We start from the raw sequence: 15,219 nt of genomic DNA, 5'->3' as shown, positions 1-15,219 counted from the left end.
GAGAAAGCAGTGATTGAGGATATGATGCTTTGCTTTCTCTCTGTGTTAACCTTTATTTCAAGTTTTCATAAATTTAAAAAAAAAAGTGCTGATAGATAAAAGAAAATAGACATAACAACAACCCAAGATCTGTAAATTTCGAGGGGCTTAGCTGGGCTCTTCAAGTCAAAGCAGAGGAAAAGATTTCTAGAGCAAGCAGCCAAGCCACAAAAAAGGGCGCCCTCCTCTCATTCTGCTATCTTTATCTTTTCAGATTCCTTTTTCGTACATGACCTAGACTACCCAGAGTTTGAATAATTGATAAGGGTAAGTGTGGCTTTCGTAATATGACCATAATGACCTCTGAGTAGATGTTCTTCGGAACACAATTTTAGCATCCAATTAATGTAGTTCAAATGTTCACCTCGGCACCAGGAGGTAATGCAAGCATTTGTGGTCAGCTTACCGGTACATTAATCTTTTGAATCCCATAAATGCTCAACATATTTGTTAACAAATCTCTTCATATTAATCAAGATTTCCTTGAAATTGATTTACTGATAGCACGAGGGGTAAAAATGGCATCACTGAGCAGGTTATTACAGTACAGAAATTGATAAGCTTATTATATATAAGCTCCCAGGCTCCTAGCTTTAAAGCATCAAACAATAAAGTGGTCTCAGAATTGTACATCTTCCTTGCCATCTGCCACCATCTTTTCTATTTCTTGTCTTGGTGTTCTTAGTGTAGTTCATGGATATTGATCCCTTCTGGATTACTGGGGGGTGGTTCATTATTACTGATTTTAATTTCATGGCGCCAGCTAGAGAATTATCAGTTTGTGAAAACACGACAAAATTGCAAGCTATGGTGTTTTTTCTTGGTCTTCTCTTGATTGTTCCTCTTCTTGCTCGTCCCGTAGATTTATCCAAGAAATCCACAGCTTCCTCGCCATCTACAAGAGCAAAACATTCTACCACAGAAATCCATCCACAAGAACCAAAGTACACGCCACCTTCTAGAACCACCGCTGATGCTGCTGCAGTGACAAGCAGCACCACCACGAAGGTTTCTGCCACTCCTGGTTCTGCTTCACGTCAACCGTTTAAAGCAGCTTTCCATGAAGTACCTAGTGGTCCAAATCCTGAGTCCAATTAACAAGTAAGCAAGAGGAGCCACGATTGATTGTGGCCATTATTGTTTCATGATTATAATAATGATCTTCCTCACATTTGATTAGCGAGGCATCAAGCAGTTACCAACTTCATCTTCATTGTCTAGTTTGTCCTACAGAAGTGCTAGGATATTGTCTATATATAGCAACTAGCGAGCAATACTTCTTTAGTTTCTGTTTTTCTGTGTGTTGAATTGTTAGAGTGCAGGGGCTTATACTGTTGATCTTAAAATGTTAGAAATTCTCAGAACAAGAATAAGTAAGTAGTACATGTGTAGTAAATTATGTAATGCGATGGATATGCTCAAGCTGGTCATGTGAGTATAATTATAACCTGGCCTTGTAGTCCTTTTCTTTTCTCCCTTTTTTCAACAATTATTTATCAGATGAGTAGTGGGTGTTTTGGTTAGATATTCAAAGCCTGGTATGTGACCAATGCATGATGGGTTGCCATGATGGATTTAGTTGCAGGGGTACTGTGTTTTAGTAGTTGAGTTGGTCAGTTAATGATGCAAATTGTAGCCAATGAAGATATACTTCAACTGACAGTAGAATCTCTCTCTAAAAGGTCTCGTGTTCGAGTCTAAAAATTATGGAAATTGTGAGAGTGTGGTATCTGTGCACAAGGGCAGACATGAATGGTGTCAGATGTGTCATCAAAACATTGTTCAGTACTGAGTCCTCTTTGTTTTTTCCTTTGTCGCCATTGTAAGAGCCCTTGGGTTTTTGCATTTGTCTTTAAAAGCACAAGAAAACAAGATACATCACACCATAAAAAGTCGATTGGTATGATTTGATAATCATAGGTAGCAAGGAATCTCTATAATTGAAGCTTTCCTATAGATAATTGTTTGCTGTATATGGGATATTGATGCCCCCAGATTTTGCAAAATAGGCCACCAAAGTTTACAATAGCTGAATTCATTTAATTTTTTGCACTTGGTTCAAATCCCAAGGGAAAAAGGAGTTATGTATTCACATTTCATTTAGAAATGAGACTGGAGCAGAAATTACATTTTCTTAATTATCTAAGACATGCTTAATCGGAAACGGAGCAAACACAAGATAATAGTGTAATACACGATTTCGGATTTAGTGATTAAATCAAATCCCAAATCATTCTGTTAAATCAGTAAATCAAGAATAAAAGTTGTCAGTAACTTAGCAAGAAATTAATTGAAAATGAAGCTGAAATTCAGATTGGGATTCACGTGAATTTGAATCACATTTGTAATTTGAAAGTAGAAAAAGGATATATTCAGCTAAGATATGTGGCCCCTTTTGTTGGAAACAAACATAAAGCAATGTTGGCCTCTGATTTCCTATAATGTGTATTGTCACTGTCAAGTATAATCAACCATTCAATGCACGACATACTTTTGCATTTGTTCTGTTTGTTAAGAAGTGTTTTTCTAATTTTTTTAGTTTGGATTTAGGAAAAAAACTCTTACAAACGAGTAAAAGAGTTTATTGATTCAATAGCGACAAGCATTGCATCAAAAGAATCAAGCAAGATGTGAACCGACACTAGCTTGTGATCTCTTGTCTTGGGTGAGAAACATTAACTCTTTGAAGTTTAAACTCGGAACGCAGGGCTATCCACGGGAGGATTGCCCTTTGAAAAAATTGGCGTATGCCACCATTTGCAGTGAGCGCACGGTATTCTTTAGTAAAAGGCGAAAGAATAGTTCGCTCTGTGCTCATCGCGCGGCTGCGTAATTAAACAACCTCTAGTGGGTTGCTTTACATCGCAGCTCTTCGTTTGGTGTCAAAACGCTTCTAGCGATGTGGGATTTCTCTTTGGCAACGGTTTGCTGCTCGGAGAGTCATCAGTCATGATCCCTCATTCACCATACATGTTCTATATCCTAATTAGCTTCCCTTACAGGAGATTGGTCGTCTCAAGATATATAACCAAAGCATCAGGAAGTGGGTTAATATAATGACACGATCGAGAACAGTCGAAACCCATTAGCTACAATATCAGCGTGGTCGAGTAGAAGTCCAGAGGTGGGATGGGTTGGTTCAATAATGTTTATTCAACTCGGCAAAGATTAATCTAGCTAGGGAAATCATTCTTTCTACTTTTCTGTTTGGAAGTGTGGTTGCTATTATTAGGGAAATCATTCTTTCTACTTTTCTGTTCGAAAGTGTGGTTATTATTGCTTTTTAAATAGTTTTTTGTGTTAAAATGTATGTAGATGATATTTTTTTATTTTTTAAAAATTATTTTTGATATCATCACATTAAAATAATTTAAAAATACTAAAAATATATTAATTTAAAGTTAATAAAAAAATAAAAAATTTTCAAATCTTTTTAAAATTATTTTTAAAACCCAGAAACAAACTACTCGGTGCTCTTGCTTTGTCCTTCATTTGAAAGGAAAGAATATGTTCCAGTACTAGTAGAGTATTTTAGAGTCTCTTTTTTAGTCATGTACGAAACTAAAGGAACTGTGTGTGGTATTGCCAGCACCCAACCTCACTCCATGGTTTGTGGTTCGTGTCAATTTTGTCAAGTTACGTAGGGATTGGTGTTTTAACTAACTTAACAAAGGTTTAAATAAAAATGCAGGGCTCGCCGTAGGAGAACCCCTTAAAAAATTAGCGTATGCCGTGATTTGCTGCAGACACACGACGTTCTCTAGTAAAAGGAGAGAGAATAGTTCGCTTTGTGTCTACCGCACGGCTGCGTAATTTGTATACTAGTAGCGGGCACGTAAATTTCTAGCAGCTCTCATTTGCTTAGGTGCACTGTTTATCGATGTAGGATTTCTCGTTCAAGGAACTTAGCAAATTTATGAAGCTCGGCATGACAAAGGTGGGCTCGTCTACATGAACTGGTGGAGCGTGTCTTGTACATTGCTATTACTCGGCTTTGACATTAGTTTGATATTTTTTTAGTGAGAAAATAAATGTGTAGGTTTTTTTATTATATATTTTGACAATTAAATTAATTATAAATTAAAATACTTATAGTTGCATTTAATTAAATAAATTGATATTTAATTAAAAAATAAATAATATTAAGATATTTGATATCATGAAAAAATAGATATAAAAGAAAAATGAATGAAAAGTATAAAAATCAACTTCTAATAAATTAAATATTGAATAAGAAAATTAAAAATTAATTAATTTTAAAAAATACCAAAATCAACTTTTGTTAACTATTGAAACTCGTAATAATGGTTATGAGATCAAAATCGACCGCCTGAAAAGTTAAAAAACAACAAGGCAAAATCATCAATAAAAATATTGAGTAGAGAAATTAAAAAATATATATTTAAAAAAAATCCGAATTAATATAAGTTAACCTGTCAATTTTATAAATATTAACATAGAACTGGGATAACCTCGCATTAAAAAAAGTGAAAACACAAAAGTACATGAAAATCAATTAAGAAAAAAATCAAATATTCAATAACAAATTTAAAAATAAATCAACTTTATAAGATCTAAAAAAATAAAGTCAATACGTGTTAACCTTTGAACCCGTGATCTTGGTCATGAGATCGAAACTAATGTTATAGAAAGCAATTTAAAAAATAATAATATAAAAGACTAAAATAAAAAAATAAAAAAATATCAACCTACATTAATTTTTTAAACTCGTGACTAGACAAAAACAAACGATCTCAAAGTTAGCTCTTATAAAAAGAAGTTTCAAGGATAATTTGATATTAATAAATAAATAAATAAATAAATTTTTTAATAAAAAATAATATTTATCACATTTCTAAATTATAAGAATGGTTGCTTGTGCTAACATTTTAACTTTAGTTTACAACAACAAATGTATTAGGTATCGACCCATAGCATGAATGGATCAAATTATTTAAAATTACTTGTTTTAATTATTGTTATTCTCACTTTATATTTAATATAAAATATCTTGACGGACACTATCACCCCACCCTTGGGTTTCAATAAAATTATGGAATATCTTGTTTTTTAAACATTAAAATTCAAAATAATTCAAAGAAAAAAAAGTATATAGAAATTGAAAATTTTAATTTCTCTATTAGTTTTTTTTAAATAAGTATTTTATTAACGAATAATACCTAAAACTAATAACATTACCTTAACAATTATCATTATATATGAAAAATATAATTAGGTATATTTTAATCCATCCAAGTAAATAAAATAGATTATGGAGTGGAAATGATAAACCATGGAGTGACAATAACACTACATTTTTTTTTTGGAAACTTTGAGATTGGATGAACTTTCTAATATCATGATTCACTAGACTGGCTAAAAAACCAATAAAAATATACATATGATGACTGGTATAATACCAAATTTTAAAATTAAGGGGGAGCAAACATGAAAATTATAAATAAAATAAATAAAAATAAAATTATTCCAATACCACATTCGAAATTTTCACAATTCAATTTGTATCCATAATTCTTTTAGATTTTAGAATCTGACGAGAACAACGCGAGGATCCATTTAATTGACCACAATATTTATAAACTAGATAAATAAATACTAATTTTTTTTTTATTTGTCTATACTTGAGGCATATCCGACGTGGTAAAAGTCCGCTGGCTTTTTAACTTTCGTCCACGTCACCAATTCAACCCGGCCATATCTAGGTTTCAACTGTGCACGTATGAACCAATAACCCCACCTCAGTTTTGGACTCCCAACCTCAGGCTTATCCCTCCAAACCCGAGCTTCGGATCCAGCTCAAACTCCTCTCTCGAGTCGACTCTCCCCACTTTCACTCCGTTAAAACCTCCTTCTGGCGTCTGAAAATCACAAACCCCAAGACCTGTTCTCTCTTTCATTAATAGCATAAATTATAGAATTCGAGGTAATAAAAAATTTAATTATTTTAATTTCATTTTTTTGTTATGTATTTATTTATTTTTTGTCTCACAATTCAATTCAGTGACAATGCTTGATCAATGGAGATCGTTATCACACAGAGTCCGTGATTAGTCGTGCATATTTTTTTGATCCATCTAATTCTTCAAATTAAGGTCTTTTTTTAATTTATTTATTTAGTTTTTACTTCCTTCGAGTCACTGATTTTATCTAAATTTCGAAATTCAGTGAACTGTGATTTGAATTTGATCGGTCAATTTTATTGGCTGAGAATTTATTTATTTTAATTTAGGTTATTAGCAGTTTTATTTGGTGATTTTTGAGCTGAAATCATGGCACAGAGTAATTGGGAAGCAGATAAAATGTACGTGATCTTGTATTTCTATTTCTTTGATTTTTGTTTTGTTAATATTTTTTTTCAGTCAAGTTAATGATTCGGTTTTTGATCATGTTTTGGATTTTTCTCTTAACTGGCTATGTTTGGTAGGCTTGATGTGTACATATATGATTATTTGGTGAAGAAGAAATTGCATGACACCGCAAAATCATTCATGACAGAAGGGAAAGTTGCCCCCGATCCAGTAGGTAATGTGCGAAATCCTACTTTGACATTGCTTTTTCAGGAGCATATTTTGACGGGGAAAGTAGTTTGTTACATTGTATATAATTATCCGGGTGTTTTTGAGGTCAATGGAAGTGAAAGTTGTCTACTTCTTATGGCTTGGCTTTGAACTAGCTTCTTAAACATGGTGTAAAAGAAATTGAAATGTTTAAGATGTAATTATAATTTCTAGTTTGAATGTGCAGCAATTGATGCTCCTGGGGGTTTTCTTTTTGAATGGTGGTCTGTCTTCTGGGATATTTTTATAGCAAGGACTAATGAGAAACATTCTGAGACTGCCGCAGCATATCTAGAGGTAAGTTTTTAGATTTTAATGAGTGTTGTAAACCTCCCTGTTGGATATGGATCTTGTTTTGATATTCTTTAGCTGGACTTGTGGTATTGATATATAGGCACAGCAAAGCAAAACAAAGGAACAGCAACAGCTGCAAATGCAGCACTTCCAACTAATGCAGCATGCTCAGTTACAACGAGGGGGTAATAACAACCCAACCATGGGTGGTCCGGTAAATGCTGTTGGTTCCGAAGGAATGCTCAGGCAATCAAATGCGAGTGTGTTGGCTGCAAAAATGTATGAGGAACGATTGAAGCATTCCAACCAAATGGAATCTGAAACATCCCAACCGCATCTTGATGCTAGGATGGCCCTTCTCAAATCAACTACAAACCATCCAGGGTAAGTTTCGTTATAGATGTTAGTAGACAGTGTTTGTACCACTTATTTGAGTGCTGATTCTTTTGTGCTAACACAGCCAGTTGGTCCAAGGAAATCCAGGGAATGTTACTGCTGCACTGCAACAAATCCAGGCACAAACTCAACAGACTGCTGTAACTACTTAAACAGCAATAGTGATTATGCGTTATGTTTATTTGCCTTTACATTTTCATCGAGTTCTTGATTCAATTTCAATTTGCAGGATGTCAAACAAGAAGTTAACCTGGGTGCTGCTCAGAGATCTTTGCCTATGGACCCTTCAACCATTTATGGGCAGGGAATCATGCAGTCAAAACCTGGAATTGGAAATTCAGGTAAATGCACGGGATCTTGTATGGCAGAATTGGAACTCAGTGCGAGGGCATATAATTTTCACTGTATCCCAGAAATGGAACTTAATATGAGGGCATGTAACCATGTGAATCCACAAATTGATTTTCAAGTCTTGAGCGAATCTTGACTTACCTAAATCTTAACTAAAAGAAGAAACGAGAACTTCCACTGCCCTGAAATTACTTTCCTTATTGTTTCCTATGAGATCTCTTGGCCTTTTGACAAAATCTCTATGCAGTTTATAGTTAGTTACCTCAAAAGTTTTGGTAAGAAATAAAAAGAAATATAAGCATGCAAGTACCACGTGCTTCTACTCTAGATGTGGTGATCCAACTATAGCATAGAGTATGTCAAAATGGGAAAGGTAAAACTGCAAAGTCCTGAAGAGTGCTTGCACTTTTCTCGGTTTATTCGTGCTGCATAACTTGCTTTACTTGATTTTTAACTATTAATTGAGATATTAATGTACTAGCTAGATCCAAAAAGAATCTTTCTCCACCAGTTTCCAACCCCAAGAACAGTGTTATAAAGGTTTAGAAGGCTGAGTGTCTCCTGTCTATGTTCATAGTGCTGTATCAACTATTTGTTTTCTTATTTAAGTGAATCCATGAAGGATTCCTCTGTTAGCTAGGTACCTGGCTACTTGCACATCTGAATTATTATTTTGGATAAAGGTCTGCACATATGCCCCTTTATTTTGCATGGTCTAATATGCGGGACTGTTTGTCTATGTAATTATTTCCTACAGTATGGGACAAATACTTTGGCCCATCATCATTGTGCAGTGTGAAGCCTTTTTGAAATCCAGATCTTGCATAGTAACAGTAATAAATTGTTTCTTGCATATCCAATTGACAATCTTCCGTTATGTCCAAACGTATACATTTGATCATCTTCTGTTATGTCCAAAAAATTAATACTGTCAATTCAAAATGTATAAATTGTAAACTGACTTGTTTGCGATGCCATGTATATCAAAATAGATGTGTCTCATGGTTGATTTAGATTTTAGATAACTAACAAAATGTATGCAGTGCATAGAGGAATGGGGTATGTGGAATCAAGAAAAAAGATAAATGTCTATTCACTATGCTCTTTCCTCCAACTTATTCTTGAAAATTCCAGAAGAATTCTACTGTACAAATCCTCTTAAAGTTCTATGTTTATAATATTTTTTTTAATTATTTCTAATTTATGTATCCAGGATTGAATCCTGGAGTCAATGGTCTTCCATTGAAGGGATGGCCCTTAACTGTAAGTTCTATATTGGAGTTCATTTTTATGGGGGTATAATTAAATATATAGCTTGCTATTCACAGCCTAGGCCATTATAGAATATACAGGGAATTGAACAATCTCGGCCGAGTTTAGGTTCACAAGTTCAAAGGCCTCTTTTACATGCTGCGAGTCAGTTTCAGCTTTTGCCACAGCAACAACAGCAGCAACTCTTGGCACATGTCCAGGCACAAGGGAACCTTTCTGCTTCACCAATGTATGGAGATATGGATCCACGGAAGTTTAGGGGGTTGCCTAGAGGTCCTTTGAATAGCAAAGATGGCCAACCTAATGTAAAGGATGGCTCTATTGGTTCTCCAATGCAATCAACTTCATCTAAGGTAGGATTTTCTTCCTTATAATAATTCAACATTTGATGTTCTGAACTATTCTAATTGGGTCATGAGTTCTTAAAGCTCTTTGTGCTGGGTTGTGTTAAACAGATGAATTTGCCTCAGATGCAACAATCATCCTCTCAACAACAAGATCCTTTGCAACCGCAGCAAGGACAGCAGGTTGTGTTTCCTTAAATACACATTATGATATACACCTGGTTTAACCTGGAACAAATTGTGAAGTTACTTGAAACCACATGCTTAAGTATCCACTCTCCTGCACTTACCCATGAGTTTTTTATTAACTAGTGCCAGGATGAATTCCTTTTCTAAATATGCAATGCATAACAATATTGGTAAATCACTGACCAATGCTTGTTTATGGTGTAATAGAATAACCGAAAGAGGAAAGGCCCTTCATCTTCTGGACCTGCTAATAGTACCGGTACAGGAAATACTGTAGGCCCTTCTAATTCTCAGCCATCTACCCCATCAACTCATACTCCTGGTGATGGAATTGCCACAGCAGGCAATTTGCAGCATGTCAATAGCATGTCAAAAGGCTTGATGTATGGTGGTGATACAACTGGAGCTCTTGCATCATCCACAAACCCACTGGTATGTTCTCTTAACAAACTCACTTGCTTTGACATGAATAACCTAGAGATGTGAATGGAACATCGGGAATCTGCTGTTTGGAACCCAAAACTACCCCATACTGGTTTATGGAATTCAACTAAAGTTTTAGGACAGAATAACATCAATTATTGGCATGTCTTGCCTTTGCTTGGTATTCATAAACATAAGGTAGTTGATGGATTTATTATCTGAAATATATGGTAACTAGATAAAATTCCGTGAAGGAAATTCTTCAAATTTCATCTTCATGGTGATTCATTTGTGATGTCTTCTGATGATTCTGTTTGTTGGTGGGGGAGGAGGTTGTTGTCCATGTTGTTGTTGGTCCTGCTAGTGGAAAAAATGTCAAGTCAAGGGTTCAGTTTTTTGTATTGTTACAAAATGCAATTATTTTATATTTTTTGCTCAATGAAATTGCTTGTCCAAGTATATAAATCCTTTATCGAGTCTGAGCTTGTGCTGGTATGTTAATGTGTTACTCACGGTAGTGCCCGAAGTTGGTCCTAACCATTGCCTGTCTTTGATTTTACATCTCTCTGCAGGAAGATATTGAGCATTTTGCAGATGTTGGCTCCTTAGATGATAATGTGGAATCTTTTTTATCACCTGATGATGGAGACGGAAGAGATTTGTTTGGTACCTTAAAAAGGAATTCTTCTGAACATGCTGCTGAAGCTTCAAAAGGTAAGCAATGTTTTCAATTTCTTCTGCTATTATTTTGTTCGAATTGACCACAGCAATGCTTGTTCCTTAACATCTCAGGTTTCAACTTCAGTGAAGTTAGTTCGATACGCAAAAGTAATGGGAAAGTTGTTTGCTGTCACTTCTCCACAGATGGGAAATTGTTGGCCAGTGCTGGGCATGACAAGAAGGTATAATCCATTGTTTTGTAGCGTGCAAGAATTAATTTCATTTCTGATTTACATGTTTGGGGAAATTTTGATTATTGAAACTTTTTACTTCTGTTTTGCTTGCGTTTTTTTGAACTAAATTGCTGATTAGTTAATGCATACCTCCACCAACGTGGAGAAATGTAAAGAGCTTATAATACCCATTTTAAATCCTGATTTTGATTGCCACCCTATTATTTGCCTTCACCATGTTAAATAGATGATTCAAGTTGGTTTAGAAACCATTGCTTTCATTCCAAGGTTCAATTAAACAGAGTATGAAATTGATGTGATATGCATTGGGAAACTATTCACTAAATGAATGTTATGCGAGGGTATACATAAATAAATGCAGTAATTGAGACAGCATCTTTATACTTGAGTGATCATTTTTATTTATTTTTTATGTATATGGCATCATCTTGTTTGCCCTATGTGCTTCAGCTTACTATTCAGCAATTAATTGATAGATAATGGACCAAGATAGATTAGGAATGTTACAGTTATGTAGTACTTGGGCTTATCCATTAGGTTAATACTTAGCACGAACCTGCCGTTGTTGTATTTCATTGTTCTTGCTGCTGCATATGCTAGGCTAGTTTGTTATTCTTCTAATCTTCCTTTTGTTGCTGTAGTTGTTTCCTGCTATGCTATCTCTGTATGGTTCTGTTGAACCTGCAAATGAAGAGTGTGCCATTCCTAAACCTGAAGAGCAAAGGCCTATATAGACCTGATAGGCTGATACAAGGAAGTGACCATGATTAATGTAGCTTATCTCAAGTTAACTAAGACCTCGTTACTTGTTGAATAGGAAGTCAACACAACTAACCGTCTCAAGTTTAGCTATTGACGCCAACCATTTTAGGTAGTTTAATTGTGTCGATTTACTATTAAATGTTTCAACATGTCAACTTGGTATGTTCAGAGATGAGCAACTTAACCAGTAGAATCGCAATCTTAGCCAAAGCTTCATTCATTGCAAACCATGGTTTATATAGTTCATGATTATTGGAGAAAGTAGAAGCATCATGAGAATACTGTGAAGAAGGCAGATGATTGTAGGAGGGACATGATCTCTGCAAAATGAAGACCAGAGCTCCCTCAGTTTTCTCTATTCATTTAAGATGATTGCTATACTTCAAAAGTAATTGTACAGTTGCATGCTGTGGAAAGAAGTGTTTACAGTTTAGCTGAAATATTCTCAGATAAAAATGTGATAATGGAACTGTCTCAAAAAACTAACTGAATGCGCAAACTTGGCAACCAAAATGTGGATGCCACATCAGGACACTTTTGTGTTTTGCTTTTACTCTATCCTGTTACTGCAACATAATGAAACATCAAATGATAGCTCCCATAACTTCCAAAACTACCCTTTTTTGTTTTTAAATATTCCCATCAAGAGAAATAGTAAAGTTTCATGTATACCATGCTTTAAAAATTGAAGCAGGTAAACATTTTGGACACCTTGAATGGAAAGGTGGACAAATTAATGTAGGACTAAGCCAGAATAAAACCATTCCATTAGATATCTGTTACAAGTTTGGGTTTTTTTTATCAGCAAAAGCAACTATGAACTGTGAAAGTTGATATCTTGTTGATAAGAATTGATGTGGATTTATATGTTTTCATGTCAGTAGGTTGTTCTTTGGAACATGGAAACTCTGCAAACAGAGTGCAATCCAGACGAGCATACCCACATTATCACTGATGTTCGTTTCAGGCCAAATTCAACTCAGCTGGCGACATCTTCATTTGATTCAAGTATACGTCTCTGGGATGCTGCAGTAGTGAGTTTTCTACCTCCAATGCTTCTCATATTAATCATTCATTCTTTTGGATCAACTACTCATCAGTTCCATAAGTTAATTGCTTCCTTTTCCTTTCAAAAACTTTTGGCCATGGGATAACCACGTTTCTATGCTTGCATTTGTTTATTTAATTTCTTGCTTTTGGGGGTGCTTGTTTTTTAATATAGGTAAATCATCACTCTTTTTATTGGAGATGCATGTCTTTATTAATGTCATTTCAATGATCTTGACAACAACATGAATCTCACCATATATTCATTCTATTGAAAGCAATTTTCAATTTAGATAGCAATCTTTTGAAGTGCTATTTTATTCCCTCGATTCATCTTCTGTTACATTGAGGTTCTGGTTAGGATGTTCTTTGAAATGTTTTGCTTCTACTCAGCATGTACACTGCAGCTTGTCTTGTATTATAGTTTGCCAAATACAGTTGGTAAAACATGGCTGTTGTCCCTTTGATCTTGCTGATGTAATTTTAGATTCTACATGTGATTTTTTGAGGAAGTTTGATATTCTGGCATCCCTTCTTTTTTAAGTTATAGCCTTTTTATGCCACATTTTTTCCTGAACTTATGGAAAAAGACACAAAAGGAATTGGCATCAGTTACTTTATCATGTAATACTAGGATTATAATGTGGTTTATCCTCGCAGCCAAGATATTCCTTGCAAACATATACGGGGCATACCTCACATGTGGTGTCCCTTGACTTTCACCCAAAGAAGAATGATGTTTTCTGCTCTTGTGATGATAACAATGAGATTCGCTTCTGGAACATCAATCAGTATTCTTGCACCCATATATCCAAGGTTAGCCATGAAGCTCCTTTACACACACGCGTGCACACTGCGCTTTTGTTCTTGAATTTCTGATGGATTTTATTTCTTGCCTATTCTAAATCTTGGTCATTTGTTGGAGCAGGGAGGGACCACACAAGTTAGATTTCAGCCAAGAATCGGACAACTGCTGGCAGCAGCTGCAGAGAATGTTGTGTCCATCTTTGATGTCGAGGCTGACAGACAGACACACTCATTACGGGTATTGGTCTTAAACTTAGAAGTTGAGAAAACCAATGAAACTCTGCTCTTTCATGTTTGTTATTTGATCGCCATTAAAATAAATAATTTTTTGTTTGCTCTAGGGGCACTCTACAGCGGTACACTCTGTTTGCTGGGATGTGAACGGAGATTACTTGGCATCTGTCAGTCAAGAATCTGTTAGAGTGTGGTCATTGGCCACAGGAGAGTGCATTCATGAACTTAGTTCAAGTGGGAACAAGTTCCATTCTTGTGTTTTCCATCCAGGCTATTCCACTCTCTTGGTTATTGGAGGCTACCAGGTACACTTGCTTGTCTTATTGTGATGATATTAAGTGTTTAAGTTCTGACTGTTTTTATTTGCCATGGAAATGAGCCGTTTCCTGTAATTGAACCTGCTTTGGAGATGACTACTTCAAGTTCGATTTTATTTAAAACAGATTAACCTTGTTATATTTATAGGAAACGTTCCAAGGATAAAAGGATTTTTGTTTCAGTTCTAACCCACCTTTTGTTTGTTCATAGGAAACTCTTGTGCTTGTATTTTGGGAAACAATGTATCTTATATTTTTAACTTCATGGGGTCATAATATCCATTTAAGGAGAACTCTTGCACTTACAATTCTTGATATTTTTTACTCATGTTGGTTTCTATTCTCTCTGCCCTGGTTGTAATCATTGTTCTAATTCAGTCATTGGAGCTTTGGAACATGGCTGAGAACAAGAGCATGACGGTTGCGGCTCATGAGTGTGTGATATCAGCTTTGGCTCAATCACAAGCTACAGGGATGGTTGCTTCTGCAAGTCATGACAAATGTGTGAAGATATGGAAGTAAGTGTCGGCCATTTGGTGCTTCAAATCCCCCATCATCAAGTCTAATGGTCCTTCCATTCTCTGACATGGTCTTCCTGGGGGAAAAAAATACAGGGATGCATTAACTTGATTTATTTTCTTCTATCAATTTAATATTATTTACATGTAATAAGGGGATTCGAGGTTTCCGGGTTTCGACTTGCTGTTTGAATGTTGCCTTTGTTATGATCTGAACACAAATTACCCAGAATGAGTAGGTGGAAGTATACTTGCTTTGCTTTGAGAGGTCTCGGCATGCTGATGATTGCTATAAACGGCATCTGAGTTTAAAAGCTTTGTGATGGAACATTTCCTATATGCTTCTATTCCGTATTGAAGATTGTGCCGTCATTGCTAGGATTGATGATTGAATGTGAAGTTGTTTCGCCGTATCCTCCACCTTAGGTGACATACTGCATTTTGATGTGAGTTGGATATATTTTTTTCCACAAAATAATAATAATAATAATTATATATATATATATATATATATATATATAGATTTTTTCAATGTATTTTTATATATAAGAAAACCTTTAATCCGAGGTGTAAATTTAAAAGTTTTGTATATATATTTTTTTAAAAACCGTTAAATGAAAATAGAAAAAATGAAGTGATAAATATAAGTTCTATGTTTAAAGATTTTGTTTATCAAAGTTGAATTTTCATTTAATTAAATGATAACGGATGCATGATGGAAAAAAATAAAGTTT

General features: G+C 34.9%; 2 protein-coding genes across 2 annotated transcripts; both read left to right on the top strand.

Annotated features, from left to right (window-relative positions):
• Positions 1-602: 602 nt before the first annotated feature.
• Positions 603-1,512, top strand: LOC105122955 (CLAVATA3/ESR (CLE)-related protein TDIF-like). Its single transcript, XM_011022361.1, has one exon. It carries the CDS (start codon positions 733-735, stop codon positions 1,135-1,137), a length of 405 nt encoding a protein of 134 aa, XP_011020663.1. The 5' UTR covers positions 603-732; the 3' UTR covers positions 1,138-1,512.
• Positions 1,513-5,795: 4,283 nt separating this feature from the next.
• LOC105122954 (transcriptional corepressor LEUNIG-like) lies at positions 5,796-14,873 on the top strand. The gene is made up of 19 exons (XM_011022360.1): positions 5,796-5,983; positions 6,062-6,152; positions 6,290-6,361; positions 6,485-6,582; positions 6,805-6,914; positions 7,012-7,295; positions 7,372-7,447; positions 7,537-7,648; positions 8,872-8,921; positions 9,002-9,283; positions 9,386-9,457; positions 9,671-9,895; positions 10,459-10,600; positions 10,679-10,788; positions 12,447-12,596; positions 13,270-13,425; positions 13,538-13,654; positions 13,758-13,955; positions 14,346-14,873. The coding sequence occupies exons 3-19, from the start codon at positions 6,330-6,332 to the stop codon at positions 14,487-14,489; spliced, it is 2,358 nt and encodes a 785-aa protein (XP_011020662.1). The 5' UTR covers positions 5,796-5,983; positions 6,062-6,152; positions 6,290-6,329; the 3' UTR covers positions 14,490-14,873.
• Positions 14,874-15,219: the final 346 nt, after the last annotated feature.

This window comes from Populus euphratica, unplaced genomic scaffold (assembly GCF_000495115.2).
Source record: "Populus euphratica unplaced genomic scaffold, PopEup_1.0 scaffold8.1, whole genome shotgun sequence".
In the NCBI taxonomy this organism is placed as follows: Eukaryota; Viridiplantae; Streptophyta; class Magnoliopsida; order Malpighiales; family Salicaceae; genus Populus; species Populus euphratica.
This window is presented reverse-complemented; position numbering and strand designations above follow the sequence as displayed.